This window comes from Passer domesticus, chromosome 3, assembly GCF_036417665.1.
Source record: "Passer domesticus isolate bPasDom1 chromosome 3, bPasDom1.hap1, whole genome shotgun sequence".
Classification (NCBI taxonomy): Eukaryota; Metazoa; Chordata; class Aves; order Passeriformes; family Passeridae; genus Passer; species Passer domesticus.
The window spans coordinates 116,384,214-116,403,029 of NC_087476.1; the positions used below are offsets into that span (position 1 = coordinate 116,384,214).

General features: G+C 37.5%; 1 protein-coding gene across 8 annotated transcripts in view; it reads left to right on the forward strand.

The window, feature by feature from the left end:
- The window catches only part of KIF16B (kinesin family member 16B), a 135,339-nt gene that overhangs the window by 102,049 nt on the left and 14,474 nt on the right, over window positions 1-18,816 (forward strand). For 3 of the 8 annotated variants that reach the window (XR_010359580.1, XM_064415400.1, XM_064415403.1), the window contains one exon: window positions 17,108-17,191. Coding sequence is in view for 5 of the 8 variants with exons in the window: in XM_064415400.1 (XP_064271470.1) it covers window positions 17,108-17,191 (84 nt within the window). In the remaining 3 variants the exon portion in view is untranslated. Of the gene's footprint in view, window positions 1-8,206; window positions 8,320-10,557; window positions 10,720-13,114; window positions 13,431-17,107; window positions 17,192-18,816 lie in introns of those variants that run through there. The other 5 variants (XM_064415399.1, XM_064415402.1, XR_010359582.1 and 2 more) reach the window with 4 other exon arrangements.

Consider the following 18,816-nt stretch of genomic DNA (forward strand, 5'->3'; position numbering starts at 1 on the left):
CATGCTTGCATTTATAGATTCATTTATGGACATAAGGACATGCATGTGTCCTGTTCAGTAGGAATGCCACAACTATTGACTTCTGGCTTATTTAACAGAATGTAATAATTTCTGTAATATCTGTGTTTAATTTCTGGAGGTCTGTATGTAAGTATATATTTGTGTCTTTAGAGGTCTAGGCACAAAGGGACTGTTTAGAGTTTAAGAATAATTATGGGTCATAACCTCTAAGACTTGCATGAAATTCAAAGAGCAGAAAATAATTCTCAGATTTTTCAGAAGTACTAAGTGAATGTTTTCGAAAATATACTGAAATCAAAACATGTGTTACAAGCTTATTTAAAAACATTTTTAAATACTTTGTAATATTTCAGATTTTTCAATACTCAAAAAGTAGTCTGTTTTTCATCCAAAATATTTTGCATCTCAGTGAAGAAAGACAAATATTTGCATCTCAATAGACCACAATGTCTATTTCATCCATCCATACTCACAACCACCCAACATGTAATGTGTATGTTTCCTATTAAAATAGAGCAGATACCAGTTTTTTAATTGTTTCTTAAGTTCATTTTAGACAGTTTTCTACTACTGCTTATTATTCAGGTGTAGTTCAGCTGTGTAATGATTAATGAAGAGTCATGATCTGTTTATGGAGCCACCACTGGCTGGTCTCGCTATCCTTTCCTTTTGACTCTGTGCTCCTCTTTTGGGTGACTGCCAGGGAAGGATCTCTGTTTCCTTTTTAAGAGGTCCATGCATCTGGTGCTCCTGATAAGTGGTAAGTGGAAGAAATCTTCAACATGAATGGCTGGCACAGATAATGGAGAGGGGATGAATTGGAGGTGAAGTCATTAATTTTAGGAGAACATCCTTGGATTCTGGAATTGATCACTGACACAGAAATGCAGAATGTTACTAACATTAAAAATGTAGTTGGTGTGAATATTTGGGGATTTTTATTCTTCCCCCCCCAATAATCTCAAGGATAATTAGACAATTTCTGTGTACTTATGTAATGATTAAATAATTTTTTAATGTCTTATAAGACATGCAGAATTCTCCCTTCCAATGAAGAATGCAAACAGAAATTAAACCAGGAGTGGAGCAGTAAGGCAGCAGACATGTGCAGAGCACTTGGGGCAGTGTTTGGGTTGGGATCTTGGCTGTCTGACTGCTCCAGTTCTGGTTTATAACTCTGCTTCTGTAGAGTTTTACTGAATGCAAAATTTATGGTAATATTCTGTGATGGAAGTACTTGGCTTGCAGGGCTGGCAAGCCTGTTGCCATGTAACTAGTGAGCTCCTGGAGCTTAGGAGCTAATTTGGCAGCAGAAGTCAGAAGCTCATTGCATCAGAGCTGGTTGGACTGAAACTGCTGATTTTACCATTGTATTTTCTAGTTTACTGGCATTAGTAACTATGTATTTAGTTAATATGTAAACTGTAGGTAGTGTGCTCACATTGAATGCAAAATTCTGGATGTTTGGGTTCTTCAACTGTTCAGTTTTAAATAGCACAGAGTGGTATAGTTGTAAATAATGGAACTTTCCTAAGACAATGTTGAAAATTATTTTGTTCTGAAACCTGCTGAACTTAGGCCAAAGTCTTGGTCCTGCAGTGACTGAAGTCCCAGTCTATTCACAAATTCATTCATTCTTGACATTGATGTTTAGAAACTCTGGAGAATAAGAAGCAGTTTAAAATCAGGGGTTATGTACACTGGAGAGAGCAGGGTGTAGCTTTTAGTATTGAACATGATTGTACATATCTTGCTACAAATGCTATCTCATTATTTTAGAAAATTCTGGTTTATTTAGATATGGATTCTCTGTTCAGGTTCTTTCATGGAGCCCTATGACCCCTTGTAAGCATAATCTCTAACAATATTTTAGGATTTCTTTGAAAATTTGATCCAGTTAAGAAATAAGCTTGTTGATGAGTTTTGGCTGAACTGGATGTGTCGCTACAGGACGTTTGTGGGTGTCTAGATATGAAGTAGAAAATTTGTTTTGGTTTTTTTTTTTTTTTTCCAAATAGTCAAGACTTATGTACTGTAGTTTTGGTTTTAAACAATGGTAAAATATAATAGGACTCAGAGATTTGATATGAGGACATAGGACAAGCACCAAGCACCAAGAATGTGCAAACCTTCTAAAAGCTATTTTTTAATGGAAATTGTGTATTAGGGCATAGGTGAAAATGAAAATTATTTGCAACATTGATGTGCTTGGAAATAGCAAATGCCATGATGTGTATTCTGGCAGAATTATATGTAGAAAAGCATTTAGAAAATAGTTTTTGAAATATAAATCTAAATTAAGGACAGACCTTAATTTTCACTTTCTAGCCTGGGAATTTAGTAGGCTTGGTAATACATCTTTCCATAAATATTGAAAGAAAAAAAAAGTTAATAAGTTTTAGAACACGTATTTGTGTGTAAACCCTTTAATACTATTTTACAAGCATGTGATTATAGCCTTTGGCTACTTTCAGTACAAATTATGGAAATTATGATGTAGTTAACTTTAACATTCATATTCTTGTCACCCGGAACAGCCAGGAAGTACATACACAGGAAGCATATTTTGTCACATATTTCCAGCTCCTGTTCCTAATTATATTATGTTCAGAGCACTCTGCAAGCCTGCTGGTTTATATATGTAGTATTTCCATATCAGCCTGAGTTTGCCACTACTTACAGATGGGATTTAAGTGGTAAATCCTTAGAAGTTTCACCTGGCCTTTCTTTCTGCAGCATGAGACTGATGGAATTTTTAGAAGAAATGTTTAGCATATTTCTTAGTACATCTATCTACAAATGAACAGGAGAATTCATTCCAATAAGTGTGAAAAACATCCGTGCTAACCATATCATGTAGTTCAGTGAAAGCTTAATTACAGGGAAAGGTATTTATTCCAAATGGTCCCTCTGAATTTGTAGCTGCTAACCAGAACTGGAGCATCAGAGACAACAGCAAACCCTCCAGCATATTTGCTTCCTGCATAATACACATTTCTCCATCTATTTCTAGTTGGAAAATGAAATCAGTGTGTGAATTTCTGTGTGTGAAATTGTTGTGACAATTTCTTGTCACAGCACTGAATCTGAATGTGTAAGAACCTTGTAAAAACCCAGTCTGGGGATTAATTTGTGCTTGTTGTTGCTTTGGGTGCTACATTCGTGCAGCAAAATTTCCTTGGCTTGGTACATGTGATTCTGCAGAGATACAGCTTCTCTCTATCTCTTCTCCTTTCCTGTCTTTGCTTCTGGGGTTGTCAATGAGACCTGGCCTTTTTTGGTCTTTCTCTAGCAGCAAGTGAAACTTGTGAGCTTCCAAACAGTTCTCTGAGCTTTATTGGTCTTCTGATAGATTCAGAATGAAACAAGTTTAATCAAACACTAGGTTTCATTGATTGTGCTGTGCAAAAGTCTTGTACATGAGTAACACAGAAATTGGAAAAAAGCATTTAGAGCTGTGTGAGACCATCATCTCATAATTTTTGAACTATTTGACAGAATAATTCCTTTGATCATTTGATAATCTGATTTTCAAGGCACTACTCAATTACCTACTGAATTTGTGTAATATCAAAATATTCATGTTGTGTTATCAGTAAAACACTTTTGTATGGATAACAGCTATCTGTGAGAGGGGATTGCCTCTGAGAAGAATTCCTGGACAATATAGCTGGAGGTTTAGGTGCTCATGGGGACTGAGCCACTTCTTAGCTGTTCCTGACTATCTGTTGGCTTGGGGAATGCCTTGGGTTGTAACCTTGTGTCTGTTTTCCTGCTGCTTAGTGAAAAGCAGAGGGGAGGATTGGAGCTTTTGCTCTTTCTTTTTTTTTTTGTTTTTCTTTTCCATTACTACTTCCTTCAGGGGACTTTTGGATATGTACTGCATTAATCATTAGCTGTTAGTGACAGTCTCACTGCCTTCCAAGGGTGTGTGAAGAACAGCTTGATCTTGTTGGGTTTGTCAGGAATATGCTGCTAGATTAAGTAGGTCTTTCAAGTAGAATCCTTTCATATCAGTTGATATAGTGACCCAGCTCAAACTCTAGTTTTTGTGAAAATACCCTGGTTAATTTTGAACCAACAGCATAGAGAGCAACAAAAATTGTCAGGCTCCAACTGTACTACCTGTTGTGGTTTTTTTCTTACATATTTAGGTGGTATTACTGACACAACTGCTCATGAGAAACTGTTTGCTAAACTTTATTCACTCTCTAATCTGGAGAATTATACCATGCTTCTCTTGCTTCATGAGGCAGCATTTGAATAAGATATTTGAGGTTTTTCCTCTCTTTGGAACCACCAGGTAAATGAACAAGGAAATACAGATTGCAGATTTTGTAGCACAGTAAGAATATTAGCTGTTTATTTAGGCATTGTTGTATTCACCAAATGAGTGATTCATTATCTAAATGGGATTGAGATACAGGTGACTCTTATCTATTGTCATCTGCAAGAAAGGAAAGCTTCGGAAAAATTTCTCCCTCAGTATCTAATAACAATTTTTACACATTTTAATATACATTTATGGCTTACAGTTTCTCTAGCTACACTAGAGGAGTAGAAGAGCAGAAGTGCTGTGCTGAGCCTTGTGCTCCCTAACAAGGAGAGACATGTTTGCCAATGACACCAGTGTGACCCAGGAATGTGTGCTTGCAGCCTGGAAAGCCAGCTGCATGCCAGGCTGCATCTAGAGCACCGTGGGCAGTAGGTGGGCATGTGGGAGAGAGTCCAGAGGAAGGCTGGAAAGATGCTCAGAGTGCTGGAGTGCCTCTCCCATGAAGACAGACTGAGGGAGCTGCCTCGGGGAGAGAAGACCTGGGAAGACCTTGGGCACCTTCCAGTGCCTAAAGGGGCTCCAAGAGAGCTGGAGAGGGATTTTTTACAAAGGCAGGGAGTGACAGGACAAGGGGAATGGCTTTAAATTGACAGAAGGTAGGTTTAGGTTAGATCCTAGGAAGAAATTAGTCTCTGTGAGGTTGGTGAGGCACAGCTTGCCTAGGGAAGCTGTGGCTGTGTCATCCCCAGAAGTGTTCAAGGCCAGGTTGTACAGGACTTGGAGCAACCTGGTCTAATGGAAGGTATCCCTCCCATGGCAGGGAAGTTGGAATGAGTGGGGCTTTATGGTTCTTCCCAACCCAAACCATTCTGTGATTCTCAAACCAACCTTAAGGTTAGCATTTTTACAATATACAAGAGGCATTTTTTATTTAAAGGTCTTTTTAAAGTATTACTTTATCATGTTCCTGCTAATGACCTTTCAGACTCAATATGGTGAAAATAATACTGTGTTTCTTAGTTAAAAATGACTTGACTTTAGAAGAAAGGAAGAAAACAAATTTCTCTGGGCTGTGTACCTGGTTGTACAGTTAATAAATATGTTTCTAAATGCCTTATTTTTTATTCAAAGAGAGATCTTCCTGTACAGCTCTCTTCACTGCTGTAATGTAAATATATTTAAAAAAAAAAGTGGAAGGGTCTTTTACTATCTGTCTCTGCAACACAATGCACAGAAAGCTCCATCTTACAGAAGAGAATTGTCAATCCCTCTAGAGAGCCTAAAGCAAGGCAGCCCAAGTCAAAAAAATATATTAGACATGCCTGCATGACAAAAATCAATAAAGTACAATCTCTTGTGGTTTAATATGAAAATAAACACAAAGAAGAAGTGGCTTTCAGGAAAAATATTGAGCTGCAGGTATAGAATTGAAGATGTCAAGAGAAGACGGAAAGCAGAGGATGTTGTCCAGTTTGCTGTAGGACATATTTCAGAACCAAAGCCAGGAATAATAGTGTTGGAGGGTAAGCTGTCTGGCCATGTCTGAAAACCCAAATTCAGTGTTAGAATGTTAGTGATGTGAGTGAGAGTGAGATGAAAAAGCGCTCTTCTCATGGGTGCCAAAATTTGGGACATACTGTTAAAACATTTGATTAATTAATAGTTATCTATAATGGTTAAAATGCTGTGAATAATAAAAGGAATTAAAGGTATGTTTTTGTTTGGCTAATTTCTTCTCTATTGAATTTATTATTTTCTGTCATACTTAACTAGGTACTCCTGGGTATTAATAATGCTTTGATATTTGTGTGTGCACTGCTGTCAGCAGTGCAGGTACTCTGCTTTTGAGTGTATACTCTATATTTTCCAGGAAATTAAAAAAAAAAATTAAAACCACTTCTGAACACTGCATGTCCTAGTCTTCTTATATCCTGTATGGAAAAAAATTGAAACAGAGCTTTAGCAGTACTTTAAATCCTTAAATTACTCATTTTATATTCAACTCTATCTCCACTTTTATTTTTAAATCAGAGAATAAATAAGGAGACCTTTACTTTTAAGTTCAGTTTTTTGATAGTACCAGTAATGTAATGTAATTGCAAATTAATGTATTGCAGGGTTTTATTTAAATAGGTAGAGTAGCATAATTTGTATTCTGATTGTACCTGAGGCTCATATGTGCTATAACTCATTGTAAAGTTGCTGTAAAAAGCAATGAAAAAAAACAATTTTTTTTTTAGCTTTCCACTGTTTTCCTGGGTTGCTAAAACTTGTGTAGATGGAGCAACATGGCTCTTACAAAGACTCAATGAAGCTGTGTTTGTTGGGAAAAAACATTGTTCTAGAAAGCATCTGAGAGATGGGAATTATGGAATTACTGACATAATAATCTATACCCAAATTCTCCCAATTGTAAAACACATCCGTTTTCTGCCCTGCTCTAAGTAATAATGTTGGTTCAGTATCATATTGGCTTTTTCATGAGTGTGTCTTCGAGATTTCCCTGTCTATGTGGGTCTTGCTTATGAAGTATTTAGCTTTAAGTGCTTGATCAAGAAATTTTATGATACTTGGAACAAACATCTATTCTTACCCACCATCCTGACTCGCAAGAGCAGTACTAAATGTGGTATTCCTCATGAAACTGATAGTAACAGTGGTCCTTCTGTACCCAGAGTTGCTTTTCTGCCCTGCACATTCAAAATCCTTTGCCAAGCAAGCTCCTGAAAATACATCTGTTAAGTTTATTACATTTATTTGGTTACGTGTCATCTTAAGCTTTACCTAGTGGCAACAGCAATAGTGGAAGGAAAATTTGTATGAGGCTTACAGCTAGTTTTTAAGTCTGTGATAAAGCAGCTAGTTCTAAAGTGTCTGTATGACTAGACACAAGTGAAAATGAGTGTATACTGTGTGACTATCAGTCACTCTTACTGTTGGGGGGACTAAGTCATTCCTTTTAAGCTTCCCATTTGCGTGCCTGCACTGCCTTTTCATTGGTTTTATCACTTTAAATTATGCAGAAGGCTATCTAACTTCTCCTTGTAATCAGTCCAGTTTGTTGTGAGGGTTAGCACTTTGTCTTCCAACAAATCTCACTTGAAGGCATACTGCATGTTTGTTTGCAGGTGTATTTCTCTGTGACAGCTGTTCTTTAAGACCCTGAGATTTGCCATTAATTTTGAGTCGTCAGAAAGGCATCCATCTAGTCAGCAGTACAAATCATTACAGCTTGTTGATGAGTTTTCATTATTAACATTTCTCAAAGGCAAGGGTGACTGAAATTTATGGCATCAGTCAGCCACACAAGATGGGGATGTGTCATAAATGCTGCCAGATGTCACTGAGATGAGTTCATGTGCAACAAGCAAATCTTCTTAAGGAGAGCTGTGAAAACTGCTGTGGTGAATCCCCTTCTCTGAGCCTGTTCCTGTTACATAAATCTAATGGTATTGTGACTTCTCAGTGTGGAGTCCAAGTGGCATGATAGGCACTGTAGCACCAGCAGAGTTGGGGCAATGTTGTATGCAGCCATGGTGAAGGTAGGGGTTGATGCATGGCCCCCCTTGTGTTATTGCAGGTACAGCCTTGACCTTGCTGGAAATCCCAGCAGGAAGATAATGAATCAAATCCCAAATAGTTTTTGAAAGAAAAATAAACCCTACAGAGATCTCCAGAAAATAAGTTTATAGCCTTTTTGAGAAGTTGAGTTTGACCCACACCTTTATAAAAGATTGATTAACATGTTGAACTTTGAAGACACAACCTTGCAAAACCAGCAAATTTTACTATTTCTTTAAAGAACTAACCAAGATCTGAGACTACATGAAGAAAGATTAATGTTTAGTTGGCAAAATCGTGACCTAAGAGCATAGAGGGTAGGTATTAACTTGTCCATTTAATCTCTAGGTTGGCACATGCCTTTGTCTTAGCTGATGGTCTGCCATGCCATACTGGTATTTCTTTCCCCAGAGACTTCTCTCTTGGAGCAAGGGATAGATGAACAAGGGAGCAAAATCAAGGTTGGAAAGACATAGTATGTTAGGAATTTTTCATGCTTATATTCCAAATACTTCTACAACTCAAATTTAATTGTTTTTATTTGGTTTTGACTGGTTTACCTGTAAGGCAGTTATATCCTTTGGTTGATGTATGCTGCTTCTGCACTATCTTACTCTGTCTTTTTACAGCTTGCGTATAAAACTTAAAATATTTTCTCTGTCATTTGGGCCAGTTTGTCTCTCCTTCATTGGTAATCCTAAGAGCTGCGCAGGTATTGGTACAGGTATTTAGAAAGATGCCCTGGCTATATTAGCTTCTAATTTTTATAAAAGAATAAAATACCCAAACTGCATAATTTTATAGAAATATGCAAGGTTTGCATGAACTTTGTTACATCCTATTGCTTATTTTCATAGATATTCTGTATTAAAATGTTATTGTACTGCTTATAAAGGACCAAACAATAAAGTAATTTGTCAAATATTATATAGACTCTTGTTTGTAGCTTTAATTTGGTATGCTGGTATTCTGAGTAGTCTAGAATTGCTTTAAGAAATATACTCCTGTAGTGCAAGGTAATCTTTTTGGCTGCAGTTAATTTGATTTTTCTTGGTAGCAGGAGTTACTAAATGGAGTTAAAATTACATTGATAAACCACAGCCTCCATATCTCACCATAGCTCCAAAACTGCAGATTAAGTCTAGATCATCTTGCTGGTTTAAGGGAGGAACATGGATATGAGAGTTCTCAAACCGTTTTGATAATTGCAATTGGTTGTTTGATGGACAGGTAGGCATGATTCCAAGTGAGAAAGCTTTGGTGTCTAATCCTATTTGGTCATTTTGCATTATCATAGGGAGGTTTCAGGGTGGTTCAGAGGAGAATTTCTCTTTTTATGTTCTTGTCCCTCTTAAGTGGGACAGACAGAGTTGAAATGTTCTTTGAAGAAACAATTATGCCTGTCTGGGGGACATAACTGGCAAAAGATCTTGAAAGTTCAAAGAGAATTACCCAGAAGTAAAGAGAGCAGAGCTGTGAGAGCTTCTGTGTCCTGAGAAGATGCTCATTTATTGGTGAATACCAATTTATTGGGGGTTAGTCACAGCATCCTGACTTGCAACAGAACTGCATGTATTAATGGGAGGAGATGTAAGTGCTTGTGCTTCTTGATACTAAGATAGATAGATAGATAGCTGTAAATACAGATATAAATATGCATGGTGTTCCAGTGAGGTAAGTAGGAAAAAAACCAAGGAATTGTAACCAGTCTAAGTAAAGTGGAGGAGTTGTCAAATTGCCTGCTTGGCAAGTTAACCCTAGGAAGGTCTCCAGTGCACTCTCACCTCAGTGGGAAGTGTGCTGGAGGGTTAAAACAGACCTGGCTCATTGGGCTGCTGGCCAGGCCACAGAGGGGCCAAGCACAAAGCAATGTGCAAATCAGGACTTGCCCCTGCCAACCAGAAATGAGAAGGTTAAACCAGTTCTGTGGTTAGGTAGACCTTTGCCATGGAGCAAAAAGGATGGATAGCAGAAAGAAAAGAATGTTCTCATGTATGTGGGGCAAAGCAGCTTCTTTGAAGAGAAAAGGCTGTGCTGTGAAGGGACTAGAAACCAAATTTTGGCATAAATTGTGTAGAAAAAATACCAGGGGGGAAAAACCACCAAAAAAGCCCCAACCCCAAAACTCTAGTATCTTGCTGCAATCTCTTGGATTTGCCAGAAGGGAAGTATTTGCCAACCAATTTATTTAAGATTTTTTGGAGTAGACTCGCCTGAGGAAGGAGGGAGATGCTTATTCCCTTGTGTGTGTTGGAGTGAAATCCAGGCTCTGGTGCCTGTAGCAGCAAGCAGAGAAAACAACAGAGAGCTGCAAGCCTGGGAGCTGAAACACAGCAGGGATGGGCCTAAAGCAGCTCCTCAGTTTCAGAAATGCTACAAAGACCTTGGGAGCAGAGTTTGCTCCCCTCAAAGGCAGTGAAGGATTGACTGTAGGGCTGGTTCTGAGGATCCCTCTGCAGAGACTCTTTGTGGAGGAAGGTTGCTTACATCCTTTTTCCTGCCCGTATTTCCTGGTCATTTGAGTTTTCCTCACTTTAGGAGGTTAATTACTCTTGTTTGTTATAATAAGTGGTGACTTTTGTTGCTGCTGTTCAGCCTGGTCCAATGAGTCTACTCCATTATCCACTGATATGGGTACACTTCAGATCCTTGAATGTGCTGCCTCTTGAGAATATCAAATCCCTCTCCCCTTCTGGCAGATGGTATGGAGGATTGCAAATGGCCCAGAGGAGTAAGGAAAAGATTTGGGTAGGTCATGCAGGAATGGAGGGAAGCAGTGTTGAAACAGAGACAAGCTGGAAGAACATGTTGGGAGAGATGGAAAAAGTAAAGAGAAAAGTATTAGAAGCTGAATAGGAAAGGTAGGTGACAAGCTGGATATGCAGAAAATAATTCCCTGGATATTCCCTTTCCCTGATTAATTGATAATGGAAAATAATGTCTTTAATCCTTCTCTCCTCTGAGGGCATGACTTACCTGCAGCATATTTGTTTGGAGAGCACTGAAGGGTTTACACAATTACACAATGTGTTTCTATTTTGTTTAAAGGAGAATAAGTTTAGAGGTTTCTTCACTCAACTTTAAAGTTTGAGCTATATCAGCTGAAAATATGACTTATGTGTTTTTATATATTATTCTATTGTTTTCAATTTTAGTGGATAATATAGGAAATTATTTCTCTTCAATCTCCATTTGATTGTTTTCAGAATTTATGAAGCAGCCTTTAATCTGTCCAGTAAATGTTAACTTTTTACCTTTGCTTACTGCTTTCTTATGAAATTGTGTAGAAAAGGTAATTGGTTTCAGACAAAGTATAAATAAAAATATAGAAATTAGGCTTGTGTTAGTGTTTTTTTTTTTTTTTTTTTTTTTTTTTTTTTTTTTTTTTTTTTTTTTCACGTGGACGAATCCTTAAATACTTGGTGCAAATTCCTAGTTAAAAATAGAGCTTCTATCTAGTTTCTTTAGACTCTGGGAGTTTTAGTACATATTGAGATATTGAGGCTTAAGTTACTTTGTTTAAACTTCAAAAGCTAAAAGTAGGAGTTTTTTCTTTCATTACTTCCTGCAGAATCAAGTCAGGTGCAGCCACAGTGGCTACAAAACCACGCCATGTTCTTCTCTTTGATTTTTCTCATCTGTGACAGAGATTTCTGGTACAAAGGATCAAAAGTCAGACCTACTCTTTGAAAAATGAGAAAATTGAGAATTGTAAAAGTAACATGAGAACTAAAGATGAGTGAGTTTTTAACTAGTTAGCATTTCCTTAATTTTCTTTTTTACCCCTTTTCCCCCATTTAAATGTATCAAAACATTGAAGTAAAAAGAGAATTTGAGATGAAAGGTTAAAGATGACTCAGACTCTATCAATGTCTGCCCTGTTTTTCTTCTTAAAAAAGTCTTTTACCTTATTGTAGGCACTAAAACATAGACTGTACCAGCCAAAAATAATGAGACGTTTCAATCCTGTAGATTTTTGCTTGATGTCAGAAAATGGAATTTTTTTAATGTTTAGGGAGCATAACACTTGGAACAATTTCATGTTTCAGAAGTGACAAGCCTACATGGCTGTATTATGTGATATTTTGCTTTGGTCCACTATGTGTTGAAATATCATCTGCAAAGTATTGTACAAGAGTTTTCATTAACATGTTCTGTTCAGCCGTACCATAAAACTCCTGAACTGAATGAAATCCAGCAGGTCCCCAAGCAGACACACTGTCAGTGAAGAGTCTCCAACAGATTATAATAGAAATTAAAGGACACCCCTCAAATGCTCATGACTACTTTTAATAAAGGTTCTGAAATGAGAGTACACCCCATTCCAGGCAGAGCATTTCATGGCATTGGAGCCTTCGTTTCACTATCTTGGTTTCCAAAAGGCCAGTCTCCAAATTCACATCTCTCTCTGGGGCTCAGTAGTTGAACACTATGAAGTCTGGTTTCACTTTAAAAGGGTTTGCTTCCAAGTAGGTGTTGTTAGGTATGTGCTGTTCCCAGAAACTTAAGGTCAGAGTTGGATGTAAGATAGAATAGGTGACAAAATAAAGGGTCACTTGCTGTTCTGCCATCTGCTCTTACCAGCATTAAATGCCTGCCAAAAACCAGTCTCCTGACTGGAATGTGGGAGAAGAGGAATCCATTCAGTCTTTTAAAGTTTACTAGAATAACAGGTACTGTGTACAAAGCACCTTCTGCTTGAGGACTGAACCTGTCTAAATTTGATTGTACTAACTCACAAATACTCCATTGTGGCAGGTAAATGTTGTTTCTTACAGATAATATTGCTGAGACAGACAAATAACATGCCTCTAAATAATGCTAGACCTAGAAATAAAACATGGCCTTTATTTATTGTAAAGAAATTAGGGAGTAAATTGCAAATTACTGTTTGCCTCTCTCTACAACTGCTACTGCCTAGCAACAGTTGTCAGGTAGGATAAACATCATTAACTGTAAAAAGTTTAATGTCTAAAAGACATTAGGAGTGCTGATATGGAATCTTGAGGTCTCTGTACTATTTTAGAATATATGATCTGGCTTTGTCTTTTGGGTCTAAGCACACTCCCAGCCTTGCCCATGGTGCAAGTATGCATGAGTGTGCACTCCTGTGGATATAATGAAATTTGGATTGCAGGGATGCAGTGATTAATTTTAGTAGGGAGATGCTTCTGCTGTCAGAATAAAAATTAGAAATCTTGCATGCTATATACAGAAGCTTCTCAGGAAATCATTCAAGCCCTCTCTTCCTATCAGGCTGGGGAATATGCCTCTTAATTTCCCCTGACAGAAAATACATCACCTCATCAGCAGCCCTAGAAAACGACAAAACATCCCTGCCAAAAAAGACTGTCTGCCAAACGCTTCCATTGCCACTGCAGGAAGTGGGAGAGGGAGGGAGGAGTGTGCTTCAGAAATTCCATGGAAGGAGAATGATTTCCCTTACTGCCTGTCCACTTCCACTGTTACCCCTTGCGTTGTCACAAAACATTCATCTCGTTGTCAAGGTGAGACCCTTGAAGAATTAATTTGGGCCAGAGGTTATACAAACATTTAATTCTGAAAGAATAATTTATACTCCTGAATCTGGATAGTGTGGAATTCCCTTAGAGTGTTTGAGCCAAGGCAAGCATCTTGATGCAAAATCCATACCTTCAAGATCTCTTACATATTTCAGTTCCAGGACAAATGCTGCTCAGTCACATACTGTACTGTGTGCATTTACCTGTAACAGTGATTATTTCCACTGAAGTTACTGTACAGTTTTATAAAGGTGCTGTAGCACCACTAGTGGCAAAATTTGAAATATTTATTGAAGTATTTGCTACTGTACTTTGGCTTAAGTGAATAAAGTATAAATAAACCTCAAAATTCTATTGAACCTTGCTTTGCTGAATCTCACACAATTATGTTCAGAGCCTGTATATCAAATAGTACATTAGGACAGAGGATTTTTATAGAGAGTTATTTTAACATTTATCATTACTTTGGTGTGTTTATGTTGCTGAGCTTCTTTTAATTTATTTCTTTAGAAAGCAAAATTATGATGAGATAAGAATGTTTTATAGTCACTCTGTATATTTTTAGGGCTCTTGCACCAATGTATTTTTCCCTGCATTAAAATAATAAATCAGAGTGTTGAAGATCAGTGGGGTGTGTGTGTGTGTGTGTGTGTGTGTATGTGTGTGTGTGTATATATATGTATAATAAGCATACTATCTCTGGTAAATATACTAATAGTGTATTTTTATATAAATATAGTGCAGTGGACTAGCTTCCTATTACACTGAAATTTCAGTCATATAGAGAACTGCACAGTTCACCTCACTGCATGGATGCGTCTATTTCTTATGTTGCAAAGATAATTTTCAAGCTGAAAAGTGGGTGGGAACTAGTGCTGTCATGTTTGCATTAAGTGTTTGGATAGCCTGAAACTAAAGCCTGCAGAGTTTTGAATGTCTCTTTCTTATTTTGGTGGGCATTAGACTGTGGGCATGTAGTGGAGTAGAACCCATTGAAATGAGTGAGTTGCTGAAGTGATGATGAAATTTGTGGCTGGAGCATTTTCTGTCATGTAGATGGGTGGGCATTTGTTGTGTGATGGAAATGGTCTTTGTATTTTATTCGTGACATAGCCATCTGCTAATCATCTGGCTAAAAGAGGAGCCAGGAAACACCAGGACAGTGTGGGACACAGAAATGTTCTAGCAGGCCTGAGGTTTGTGTAACTTATGCATCTGGCCAATAGAGACGCCATCTGCAGTAATTGATTAGTCCGTTATAACATACCTCTGCAGGATAAAAAATCCTTCCAAATGACATAAATGTATAAATAGGTATATTCTAGACACACACTGGCAACACTGGCATATTACAAACATGTTAACTTTATATATGTATCTCAAGAATAGTTTGGCACATTGACATTCTGGTGGCTTTTATTATGTACAAAGTATGCAGATCCCCACTTCTTGACCAGCAATAAACTCATGATTTTCATATGGGTATGTGTTATGACTTTGAGCATTGCAGAGCAAAGTTTACTGGCTGAGAGCTTTGTCTTGCATATTAAATTCATTACTATAGTAATGGACTTTGGTTTGGTTTCAGAGATATGTGCATGGTAGTGACTTGGGAGTTAAGAAATGGTAAAGCAATGTGAGTAGCTATTTCTGTTTGAAATTGTTCCACAAAGCACATTGGTTTTATAAAATACAACTGTTTTTCTCCTAAGACACACCCAGAAAGTTTAGGAAAACACCTTGCTCACCCCAAAGTTATGTAGAATTAGTCCCCAAATTCCTGTTCAGATGGAACTTAATTTAAATAAGGAAATCTTTCCTGATTTAAAACCTTACTTTGACTCCACAGAGTAGGTCTGAGGATGCTGTAGTGGTAGGTTCATTGTGCAAATTGGTTTTTAATAGACACTATTTTAAAATTCTATTATGAAAGTATTTACTAGCAAATAAATATAAAAAACAATCTCCCTAGGCCAGGAGGGGATTGTGGTGGTAGTTGTTTTACCTTGCTTGTTCCTGGTAGTGTCATGATGCAGTACTATTTAATAAAATGCAATTTCTGCAGATATGGGAATTTGAAGTCCTTGAAAATATTAGCACTTACAATCATTTATAGGCAAAAAAGAGAGTAATGCAGTGAAAATAAGTCCCCAGGACATTATAATGTGATACTGTTTGGTTGTGTACTGTTTGTCCTGCCAACGTGAAGAAGCAGGCACACTGAGAAGAATATGGTTGGAGAAATTTGAGGGATGTAGTTGGGACATACTGGCAAGATTGATGGAGAGCAGACATCTCTTCCATGTCCTCTGGTGCCCCACATCACTTTTATCATTTTAAGATGTCTAGACATTTCTTTAAAATTATCAAAGTTGGAGTTGAACCAGAGAGTGGGAATAAATCATTTGTATTGCAGAATTCTGCTGTATTTTAAAGATGCTTACATTTGATGTTAATAATGGAGCTCCTCATTTAAATCAGTGTATGTCTGCTCCCTGTAACCAGCTGTAAATTCTCTACAGTCCTGTATGTGCTGATAGAATAGAAAATGATGCATCTTTTTTACTGGTTCAATATCATCAAACAGCCTGGGGAATTAATGCAGGAGGCAATTTTACAGAGGGATTTCACCTGCAAAACAACTCCAGCAATTCCAATGGGAGATTGCATTAGTCTATCTCATGATGTGAATGCTGGGAAAAAAATGGGTTTGATTTACCTTCAAGTGCAAACACAATTTATGGGGAGAGGACCTGCTTTCTCCTGCATTGTTCCCAGCAGTGGCTTAGACCAGGTTCAGTGGTACTTGTTACCAGCTCTTGAGTCTTTAGTGTGTTCTCCAGACATAGCTGGCTTTAATTAGTTCAAGTATTTTATTTATTGGTATACAAAAAGGGGAGGCACTTTCCTCCCTCCTTCTCTCTCTCTTTCTCTCTCTCCCTGTCCACCTTCCCCCACCGGATGGAAAAAGAAATGTGGAGCTGGCTTTGAATACCTCTCCGGAAGAACTAAAAGTAAAGATCTGAATAGTTGTTTTTATCTGTTGTGCTGTTGCCTTTTTCTCATTTTCAGTGTGATAGAGCAGGATTTTGCTTACATGTGTGAATTCTCTTCAGAAGTTGAAGCTGTCAGCTCCCAGCATGGACATTTGAATGGCATTGAGCTGCAGCTGAGTTACAAGAAGTGGTAGCTCAGGGCACAACAAAAGCTTCAGGTCAGGTGTTGGCTGTAGTCCAGCAATGCATCTCCCAGAGCATGACTTCAGTGCTAGTTCTTAGATCCAGTGATCTTCCATTCTTGATAGAATATAAGTAAAACCAAACAAATTAGACTACCATACAGTTGGAGACCACAGATTTTAAGAGACTAAATGCGGTCTTTTAAGATATACTTTCCTGCAGAAATTGTTTTTAATTCCTATATGATACTATCACATCACATTTGAATTGTGAATTTTTAATATTGATGTGGGCAAACAGTGGTAGTCCAATTCCTAAATTTTCTTTCAGTCAGTCTCTGATGACAAAATGCATCTTTATCTTAGCAATACTGCAGAGCAGATCACAGTAACCTCATAGAAATGTAGAATATGATATTACTAATAGCATATAGTGTCGCTCATGAATATTTGGCAGTTTCTTCTTCCTAGTTGCTTTTTAGTTTAAACAGAATTTTCTCATTTGAGCTTGTCACTTCTGATGCTGATTCATCCTTTTATGTCTTCCAGGTTGCCACTTTAGAATTCCCTCCAAAGAAGCTTTTTGGAAACAAGGATGAGAGAGTGATTGCAGAACGACGGTGTCACTTAGAGGTAATACCAACTTTTTACAGGCTTCTGCTGTGTGTTTAGGAGGAGTACTCCCTGCTGCAGCAACAGAAGCCATTCCCATATGATCAACATTAAACAGTCTGTTTGTAAGTATCAAGTTACTTGCTGCCTCGTTTAACACAGGAGATGGCAGCAGTACATTGCAAAGTAAGGAAACATCTCTGAAAAAATAAATTACTCCTAATCTAGAAAAAAAAGGAACTCTTAGAGATGTTCATAGGAGATGAATTTATTTAAGGGGGAAAGGTGGTGGGTGAGGTAAGTGTTCACTGTAGACAGCTGGTCTCTGTGCAAGACAAGATTAAAAAAAATACTGCTATTTTAAATGCAATCTGTTAGTTGGAGATGTACCATTTTATCATAGTATATCCAAATATCTCATGACAGAACTGAAGTGATATTTAGGCATCTTTGAGTTTTATTTTGTAACCCAGCTTTGTGAACATATTCTTTTTCTTTCAGTTAATTTTAAAAATTAATTTTATTGTGACAAGTTATTGAGTTTGAGGGTTTGAGTTATTTTAGGAGTTCTACAGTGCTGTGTGGATAGCATGATTTTGAACTCCTGTCACACGTTAGGTTTTATATTTCTATGTTAATGCATGTTTTACTGCAGCCCAGGGGCAGGAGGTGGGGTTTTGGGAAGAAGAAGAGGCATGATCAAAGACTAAGCTGTACACCCTGCAACTATATTGCAGAAACATGGGGATTACTTGATCATGCAAGTCATTAAGAATTATATTCTTTGTAGAGCTAAAATAGCATTAGGTAGAGCTTTAGAGAAATTAATATAAAAGTAGATTGCTTACAACTGGAATATTTTCTTAGGTGGTTTGGATTTTTTCTACGTACTTCACCTTTCCTTTGATCTACCAACAAAACATCCTCCCTCTGACTTCTGATGTCAGGCTGTCTTTCCTGAAGTACAAAATGAATTATTTTTTTCTTTCACATCCTTGATAGATACCATAAAGGCAAGACCATATTCCAGTCTACTACTCAATTTACATATTTTTTTACCAATAAAAAATTAATCTCTTAATCTTTCTGACATTTCATTGGTTTAGTAACAGATTTTATTGTAATGATTTTAATGTTAAAACTGCTGTGTATAGCAGTGCTTTGATCATGGCCATGTAGTACAGCTCTACAGCCTGGTGTTAATTTAAAATTATATTGTATCTGTTTTAACTAAGGTTGTTAAAACTTTATTACCTATATATTTTGCAAGCATAAGAATATATGGCAACTGTTCACATGAATATGTTTTGCTGTATGCCCCTTGGCCATTCCACTAAGTAGTCCTGACAACTCACAGTGGTGAGGAGCTGAAGATCCCCTGTGGCTAAGGGCAAGTTAGATAAAGAGGATGAGGAGCCAAGCAAATGTTGCTATCCTTGCCATGAAGAATTCAGTGCAACAGGCTGATCAAAACCTCCTGATGTCTAGATCTCTAATCACAGTGTTTCTTTTCACTGCATATTTTGCAGTGGTTTGCTCTGGCTTTGCTCATAGCCAGAGAGCTCCCACAGCTGCAGCCTCCTTGGTGAAGAGTGAGAGAAACCAGTGATGGTTTCCAAAGTCAAGTAATGCTTTGAAGGCTCAAG